The 9,944-nt window shown below is 42.3% G+C and overlaps 1 protein-coding gene across 1 annotated transcript in view; it reads left to right on the forward strand.

Moving 5' to 3' along the window:
- The window catches only part of LOC102192667 (lipid phosphate phosphatase-related protein type 5), a 100,066-nt gene that overhangs the window by 73,358 nt on the left and 16,764 nt on the right, over nucleotides 1–9,944 (forward strand). Inside the window, exons 4-5 of the mRNA XM_013915487.1 lie at nucleotides 2,490–2,666; nucleotides 4,182–4,316. Coding sequence (XP_013770941.1) covers nucleotides 2,490–2,666; nucleotides 4,182–4,316 — 312 coding nt within the window. The remainder of the gene's footprint in view (nucleotides 1–2,489; nucleotides 2,667–4,181; nucleotides 4,317–9,944) is intronic.

Consider the following 9,944-nt stretch of genomic DNA (forward strand, 5'->3'; position numbering starts at 1 on the left):
CAAAGGTTCCTGTTCTCACACACACATATATACACTCACACACACACACACACACACACACACACACACACACACACACTAAACATTACATTATTACGTGGTACTTTCACACCTGGGGAAACCTTTTATTTTGGAGGTTGCTCATCATCAGAGTCTGTAACTGACTCTGATGATGAGCAACCTCCAAAATAAAAGGTTTGAAAGGTCTGAAAGAAAACAAAACAAAACATTAGTATTGAACTGCATTGTGTTTTTTGCTTATTTTGCCTTAAGTTATAGTAAAATTTACAACATCACACAAAAATGGTTAAAAACTAACAATAATTTGAAGACACTGATCTGAATTGAGAAAATGAAAAAAAAAGCACAATGTCAATAAAAAGAGGAAAAACATGATATTCTAGATAAGCTCCAGGTAGGGTATGACATGAAAATGTTTTCTTTGTTCAGCGTTGGTATTTATGCTTTGAAATTTATGTGAAATTTATGCTTTTCTCCTTCTGTTTAAGTCAGCTTTAGTAATATCATACATACGTCAACCTTCAAATAACGAATAACTAAAAATAAACATCAGTTCAATGTGTCCTTGCTATCTGGGTAACCTTATGAATAAAATAAAGTTCACTATCAGTAACATCATAGCACCACCCAGCTGTATAGAAACTCCGTCATGCTAGCTAGTACGGAGTACGAGTTATTGTAACTGACTGTAAAAAGTCAGCACAACGAAAATAAACTCCACCTAAACTTGGTTTATATCTGACCCAGATAGACTGCAGGTCATAACTTCTTACCTGAAGTTCAGTTCACCTGACACTCGGACTGGTGGGTGTCTCCTCCTCCTGCCTCCCCTTCCCTCATCCACCTGCTGGCCTCTGTGGAAGCTCCGCCATAGCCACCACCAAACAACTGACTTATTTTTACACATCTGCCAACGTCTGGCCAATCCATCACCTTTCATTGTTTATACTGTTAGTAAAAAAAAAAAAAATTATCGGCCCATAAAAACGAAAAATCACCATCGGCCCACCAGGCAAATGCCCAGCTATGGTCTTGCCATCACTGCCATCAGTTAACCCTTCGTGTGCCAGCTGTGGCACGTGTGCCCAGGGTTGCTGACCCCTGAGTTACACTATGAAGCAAGGCAAGTCTGAGGGGGTCCAACCCTGTACTAATGAAGTGGTAGAGAGTACAGAGGGCCTGGTGGCGCCAGTGTCCGGCAGCCTCGCCTCTGTCAATGCGCCCCAGGGTGGCTGCCATCACCAGTGTGTGAATGTGTGTGTGAATGGGTGGATGACTGGTTGTGTAAAGCGCTTTGGGGTCCTTAGGGACTAGTAAAGCGCTATACAAATACAGGCCATTTACCATTTACATATCTGTACATAGCATTTTATGTTTGGGGGGCTATGTGGGGCTGCATGGCATCAACGCATTAGCGTGGTTAGCTCGTTAGCGCCGTGCAGCCCCTCGCACAGGGTGATCTGCGGTAATTGGCTAATGGAGATTTGCCGTGTTAATGCGATTATGGCGTGAACCTAATTTTAACGAGATTAACGCTGACAGCACTAACATAAGCATAAAAGTGTACTGAACAATCACACAAAAGCTGCCTTGGCTGGTTGTCGACCTAGCTTTCAAAGAAGATCCAGGATGGCAGTAAATAACAGGATGGATGCAAACAGCTCATGATTCACTTTCAACTTCCATCCATCCATTCTTCATTTTGAGCAAATATTTACCTACAGACAACTTTAAAAGTAAAGAATCTGATTTAGTATGCTTTTTATTAAGTTTGTTTTCAAATACTGACAGAAATATAAACTTTTTTGTTCTGTAGTTTCTTTGTTGTAAATAAATCTCATGGAAAGCCTGTTTATTTCCCCTTAATGGTGCTACATCTGTCAGAAAATAGGTTTTAAATAAATTATGTTGTTTGTGCCCATGAAAAACTTGCCAAATCTTCTGTGGCAATGCCAAACACCTGATACTGCCATTGACTCGTTTTGAGTTTCTCCTAGCCAACTTGCCATAAATCCTGATTGAAGAATAGGATGCCACGTGAGTGTTTCTTCCACATACTACTCAGGCTTTTGTTTGTTAAATGGATAGATTGTTAAATTGCTAGTATGACTTGTTTCTTCAGACTTCAATCAGCTAATCCAATAAACAACATCAAACAAGAGTCAGTAACAGAATAAGCTGTTTGGCATTGGCAGATTTGGCAAGTTTTTCATGGGTGCAGCACACATACTCAACCACCCACTAAGAGGAAATATACAGGCTTTCCCACAAGTATAAGCTTTACTGTGGAAAAAAAAGTTCTTACAAGAAAGAAATGATCAACCAAATACAAACTTCCGTACTTTTTGTTCCATGTTTAGCTGCATTTTGGGATAATATAGAATGGAGTGAAGCCAGTGATGTTACAAGACATTTCTGATGATTTAATGCTTGCTTCTCTCTGTCCTTGTATGTCTCTTTCCCTGCAGATGTATGTGACGTGTACCGTGCAGGCAAAAGGCACTCGTCTGGCTAAGCCAGTGTTGTCTCTCGGGCTAATGTGTCTGGCCTTCCTCACTGGTTTGAACCGTGTGGCTGAATACCGCAACCACTGGTCAGATGTCATCGCTGGCTTTATCATTGGCACTGCCATTGCCACTTTCCTGGTGAGACTCATACCCAAAGCTCATGTGTACTGTAAACTGATTGAAATAACTGATTTAAGAAAGTTTTTTATTACTCCTCAGCCATAAAAGGCTGATTGGAGTTTGTGAATGCAATAAAAATAAATAACTAGTCTGTCAAATGGAATAAAGTCTGTTCCTTCAAATATATTTAATTCCTTTACAACTCCAATCTGGAAAGTTAAACATATTAGTGTTTGTAGTATATCAGGGTTGTTTCAAATGGGTGTACATTTGTGTGGGATTAATGGAGACTCCGTCATTTTTAGAAACTTCCACCATGCTGTCAGAAAGGAGCTGATATATAACAAATTTCCCACATGTGGGACTTATAAAGGTTTATCTTACCTTAGGTTTCTCTTACGTTGATGCTTTTAAAGCATACATGTTGTTTGATGCTTGAGCTAATGAATGGTAGGTCAGAAAGCCCACACACATGGACCAGTACCTCCTCTTTGACTCCCACCACCCTCTGGAACACTATCTTTCAGTAATCAGGACCCTACACCACCGGGCAGAACATGTTCCCTCTAAGCCTGAAGGGAAGAAGAAGAAGGAATGTAAAGGAAACTCTTAAAACATGCGGTTATCCTAACTGGGCTTTTATCAAGTCAGCAAAGAAGCATAGAAAAGAAGATCAGACACCAGTGAGGGAGGATAAGAAAGACAAACGCAACAACATTGTCATCCCCTATGTAGCCGGTGTATCAGAAAAAAGGAGAGTTTTCTCAAAGCACGTGGTACTCCGAGGTACATCAGACCCAGCAACACACTCAGACACAAACTGGTTCATCCCAAAGACAAAACTCCTAAACACAAACTTAACAACATAGTATATGCTGTGCAGTGCACTGAGTGCTCAGACCTCTACATTGGAGAGACCAAACAGCCACTTCACAAGCGCATGGCACAACATAGAAGAGCCACCTCCACGGGTAGACTCGGCAGTCCATCTGCATCTAAAGGTCAAAGGACACTCTTTCGAGGATGCCAATGTTCACATTTTGGACAGAGAGGACAGATGGTTTGAAAGAGGACTGAAAGAAGCATCTATGTCCATTGTGAGCGACCATCTTTGAACAGAGACGGGGTTTACGACACCAACTGTCTGCCATCATTGGCATCATTGGGGAATAAGTGTGGAGAACAGCCGAACACAAGATCACTCTGGAGGAAAACTCCCCTTCAGCAATCCTGCCCCCTGGAAAATGGTTCAGGTCCTGGGGACACACCGCCACAGAACAGGGGTAATACCTGAGGCTCAGTGGAGACAGCAACCTGGGATGCAGGACTCTCTGAAGCAGGGAATGGAACTAGCATAGGCATGGTGGACCATTACTTTTCTTAAAAGATGCACAGAAAAGAAGACCAGACACCAACTGGGGAGGATCAGAAAGACGAACGCAACAACTATATATTTTGTTGGTACTGTGTGTATGTGCCACATTGGCCATAGAACCATACTAATTTAAAGATGTGTTATATTTGCGCTTGTAGGTGGTGTGTGTGGTCCATAACTTCAAAGGGAAGTTACTACTGAGCGAGGAGTCACTAGTGGAGCAGCGGCCCAATATAGCCATGTTAAACATAGGCCAAGGGGAGAGTCCGCTGGAGAAGTACATCACCTCGCAGGTTGGTACTGCCCAACAGAGCACACTGCTAAAATACTTCATCACAATTTCACACTTTAAGAAATTGAAGCTAGTTGTTTAAAAAAAGAAATAAGTTTATAAATCAATGGACAGGAATAAATGTTGGTGTCTTAGTTAAAGACTTGTGTGATCAAGAAATATTACCTCTGAAGTCAAACATCAGCCTCAAGTGGGGAAAGGAGAAGTTTAATATGCTAAGGTAACCTTAAGAGTTGTAAAAACTGTCAAGACACAATGTTGGATTATACAAACGCTACAAAAATCTAAAGAGTTAGGCTGTGTGACTTTTAAAGATACCACTTAGATAAAGTCAGGAACTTAAATACAATCATATCCGACACCCTGGGTAAATGCAGAACATCAAATCAAGCATGTGTGTTAGATTTTAAATACAGTGATAATGGGACTAGTGTCTTCAACCATCATTGGTAGAACGTTGGAATGTGTGCAAAAGCTGATGCATTTAAATCCACTGTATCTGATGTATGTATTAGTGTAGAAAACATATTTGACTCAGTCTGCATACCAAGCAAAAATACAAGTCATGTGTAGCATGATTCCAATGTTAGGACACTTTGATCTAAATTCTACTACAGTGTTCTGGATCGTACAGTGCCGTGAAAAGTCCCGTAGCTGATCACACATGTTTCAGATCACCAAAGAAATGTATAATATTATACAAAGATAACACAGGTAAATGCAAAAAGCAGTTTGTACAACTGGCCTATATGAAAAAGCACCCCCCCCCCCTAAAATTAATAACTGGTTGTGTCACTGATGCATATCAAGCAATTTTCACTTTTTCACGTAGAGTCTCATAGGCTTGCATACCTGAGCTTCTTTCCATGAATAAATCGATCATCATTTAAAAACATTTTGTATTTACAAAATGTATTTGCATTAAAATAATGCAAACAACATTCTGGCAGCAATGTTTCATCCTATATTGATCTGCCATTTCCATAAGAAATAAATTAATGAAGGAGACAGAATCTAAAAATCTCCACTGAAACTCAGACTGTTGATTTGGTACATCTGGTCTGCTTAATAAGAGTTAAATGTGACATGAGAGGAGTCATCTACAATCACTCTGCAGAGTAAATGCATCAAAGTATCAAATGAAAAACATGTTATGCTGCTAACAGTCAGTACACTGTAGTGCAACAGGTCACAGTCACCGATTGGGTGAATTCTGTGTGTGGGTTCGTGGTGCATCAGGCTGCACCAACTGACAGTAAATTTTAATCAGGATGACACAGCTCAAGTGGAAACTATTCCATGAAGTGTGTTACGGGAGCCATCAGAGGCTCTACAGGTTCCTCTTCCCTCTCCACAGTATGGACAACCTTGTGTCACCCCCACATGCAGCACATATACCATATTTCCCTGTCTGTCGTCCACACACCTCCATACATTGTCCCATCAACTTATTAAACCCTGGCCAATCTATTCCCAGAAACAGGGCGAGCGTTTGGGAGCTAGCAGCAGCCTCAATTCTGTGCTTTCTGCCCTTGTACTTCATTTCAACTGGTACTACAGGATATCAGTGAACATCCCCAATGTACACACTTAATATCCACCTACAAATGCCCCTACCAAAGACCCTCTGGGAACCAGGTTCTGTTGACTCAGGGATTGCCTTTACCCCCTTGTATTCTTTCTTGAACACTGGATATCTCTGCTGTATCAAGGGAAGATATCTGAGACCTGGAGACCTGCACCACCTGGCCATCCTGCATGAGCGGGCTCTTATTTCCCTTCTACAGCCACACCACTAATCATACCTCACTGCCATGATGCCCATGTCAAAAATCCTGATTAACCATACATAAATGAGTAAAGTTGCGACATTACATAATACATAAAAGTTATTTCATGTAATGATTTTTGAAAACTATTTGCATCATCTCCGTTTATTGTTAACATGCGTACATCAGCAAATGCTAGCTGTATCAAGGGAACCACCAGGACTCCATCACATGACAGTTCAGAAAGTTTATTGAAGTGAGGATTGAAGCCCAACCCAAAGCATAAGAACTTAGTGATGTTTCCACGGGGCACATTTTTCCAAGGGTTCATTCTCTTAAGTATTGGCAGCCAAACCAAGATACCAGGAAAAGGTGAGTGATCACTAGCAGCTGTGTGGAGACCAAGGGCAGGAACGTGGGATGAGGCCCATCCCACCCAATGCAAACTAACAGACATCCATACATTCACACACACGCACTGAGGACTGAGGAACCATGGCATTTCCCCCTCACAGTGAGAGCCTCCAGGCGACCCACCAATCCTATAATAAAAAAAATAACATTAAAGGGAAAACATGAAACATCATATAAAAAAAGTTCTCAGCAGTTAAATTGCTGCGCCCGCCTCTAGTCATTGTGGTCAGGGGCTCCATGCTGGCTTCTGTCCACTTGCAGCTTATCCTCGACCGGCATTCTTTACTACATCATATCCTAATCCACAGCATGATCAGCACCTTTGGCTGGTGGTTATGCTTAGGTTGAATCTACTGGCAAAAGAGAATCAGCTGAGGTGTTTAGCAGAGTGGAGTTAGGCAAGGTTCATTTACTCAATCACAGCAATCAGTGAATGTTCTGCTCCCTCTGTTCCCTAAAGGTTTGCAAACCCCAGGAATTGCTGAAGCTGTATCCTGTTTTGGGGGTACTTCTGAAATTCTGACTCCATGTTCAGACCATGGAAATCAAGAAAATCTGATTTATCCTCTTTTTTTTCTACAAAGAAGAAATCCAGCGGGCGGAGAATAGGGACGGATTATACGAGCAGCTAGTGAGTCTGTGGTACTTTCTCCAAAGCCTCTCGTTCATGTTTTATGAGACTGTACAGACATCTTGAAAACAACAGAGCATCAGGAAGCAGATCAATAGAGCAGTCATATGGCCGGTATGGAGGGAGAGAGAGAAAGAGCTGTGTTTACTGAAAATGTCAGCTAGCCCATGATATACACCAGGGACAAAAGACAGATCAGGCAGGTAGACAGGCTAGGAACACAAACTAACTTTAAACAGTTTTGGTGACCACTGAGACTCCAGCCAGAGATACAATTATTGTTCCAATCTATATTTGGACTATGAGTGCTAAGCCAAGAGCCTTCAAGAACCAGGGGAGTGCTAGGATCATTGAAAAGGAAGAGACTAATTTGGTAGAATGCTCTAGCTCTAACTTGGCACTTTTTTTACTCTACCTGAGCACTCGAAGCAACTTGCCCCATTCACTCATGTACTTCTTCATATGCTTTTTTGTTGTTGTTATAAATATGTGCTTTCTATCTAATATTTATGCTCCAATGGATGCAGCCAGGAAATGAACTACCAACCTTGTGATTACTAGATAACCTCTACTTCCTGAGCTACAGCCACTCCTTTTTTGAACATGATTGCCAGACAAAGTGAGACAGAGACTGATCAATAAAATTCTGTTCAGCGTCTCAGTCACCAAATTCTTGGACTAAATGGGTGCAATTGTTGACAACTAGTTTAGCAGGCACCAAAAGTCTTGGTAGGGAAGTGTCACTGTTTATTTTGCCCACCAGTATCCCAGCAGTTACTGACAGACAACACAGTGGACATCAAACAGGGCTATAGGGTTAAACCACTACCACACCTGGGGAAGTCTAACCACACATTACTGTTTTTGATCCTGGAATGTATCCCACTCATCAAAACTGCTACAAAAATAGCACAAAGACAGTCAAAACTTGGCCAGACGGAGCCTCTTAGCAGTTGTAGGAATGTTTCAGCAAGACATACTGGGATATTTTAGAACACCTGGACCTGGAAGTGTTTTGTGACAGTGTACTATGCTACATCAGCAACTGCATAGACATTGTCACAGAGGATAAACACATTTAAATCCATCCCAACCAGAAGCCCTGGATGATCTGGGAGGTCCAGAGCCTGTTGAAGGAGAGGAACACCGCCTTCAAGTCTGGTGACGCGGCTCTGTACATCAAAGCCTGTGCCAACCAGAAGAGAAGCATCCATGAGGCAAAGTCAGACTACAAGAAAAAGATTGAAGAACACATGGACAGCAATTAAAGCAAGCAGGTCTGGCAGAGGAACTGACCCTCTACTTTGTCCGGTTTGAGGTGGGATCATAAGAGGCAGCTGGATCCTATCCTGATACCATCAAAAGTCCCATTCTCACAGTGGAGGAGCACAATGTGAGGTGCACGCTGCATGCCGTCAAACCTCGGAAGGCAGCTGGATCTGACGGCATCTCACGTACTGAAGGACTGTACAGGCAAACTGGCTGGGGTCTTCGCGAGGATATTCAATCAGTCCCTCTGTTAGTCGGTTGTCCGACCCTGCTTGAAGTTGTCTGTCATCGTCCCTCTGGCCAAAAATCAAACCATCACCAGTTTCAATGACTACAGGCCAGTAGCTTTGACTCCTGTGGTGATGAAGTACTCATCAGGAACCACATTATGTTCTTCATTTCTACCACATTCAATCCATACCAATTTGCCTACAGAAATAATAGGTCTACTGATGTTACTGTGGCCACAGCTCTCCATGCTGTTCTGTCCCACTGGCCACACTCCACTTGCCTTTGGCCAATGAGACCACCTACAGGGATGAGGTGGAGCATCTGACAGTGTGGTGTAGAAAACACAACTTGTTCCTGTACACTGCAAAAACCAAGGGGCCTGTTGTGGACTTCCACTTCTTGGGAGTCAACATCAGCGAGGATCTGATCTGGGAAATGCACACTGCTGAGGTAATGAAGAAGAGACTGCTTTCTGAGCATTCTCACAAAGAATAACATCCCTGAAAAATGGTGGGTGTCCTTCTATTGCTGCACAGTAGAAAGAATCCTGGCATTTTTTCCAGCTGCACAGTAGCACAGAAGAAAGAGCTCCACAGGGTTATCCAGATATTAGGGCTGCACGATTTTGCATAAAATGAGAATCACGATTTCTTGGCTTAGAATTGAGATCACGATTCTCTCACGATTTTCTTTTCCAGTATAAATATTTATTGCACTTATTAACTGCACATCAACTTCGTAACAGTTGAGACTGAACATAAAAACAATAAATAAACATAAAAACAACAAATGTCTCACGTTTTGTTGTTGCCGCAAAATGTTGTACTACTTGAAATTCCGTCTCCACCGTTGCTCGACACTGCGTGTATAGAGCAGGTAGTGCAACAATAGAAAATAGTTGCGGGACGGCACTGTGTAGCGTTTGTCTGGGGTGTTGATCGTTTTCCTAAATCCCTCGTTTTGCACAGTGTTGATGGAGCCATATCTTTGGTCAGGTGATAAGTGATAGCCTCCGTGATGTCTTTGTGCCTGCGGGAGTTCGACGGGTATAGGGAAGGGCTGTATAAGGTTCCCGTTATTGATGTTTGGGTGGTTGACCGGGACGGATTTTCTCCTGTCACTTTCTCGTCATCCCTGACGTGCTCTCCGTTGTTTTTCCCTGCTAATTTTAGCAGCCAGCTTCTCATGTGGTATAAGGCTCCACCCTTGTCATTTGTTGAGCAGGAAGAGTGAGCGCTTGTTTTCATGCAGAGTACGTCCCGGATCAAAATGCGGTACAATCGTCGTCGTTTTTTTTTTTTTTTTTTTTAATCGT

The sequence above is a fragment of the Pundamilia nyererei genome, unplaced genomic scaffold (genome assembly GCF_000239375.1).
Source record: "Pundamilia nyererei isolate P.nyererei 1_Seehausen unplaced genomic scaffold, PunNye1.0 scaffold00311, whole genome shotgun sequence".
NCBI classification, from domain to species: Eukaryota; Metazoa; Chordata; class Actinopteri; order Cichliformes; family Cichlidae; genus Pundamilia; species Pundamilia nyererei.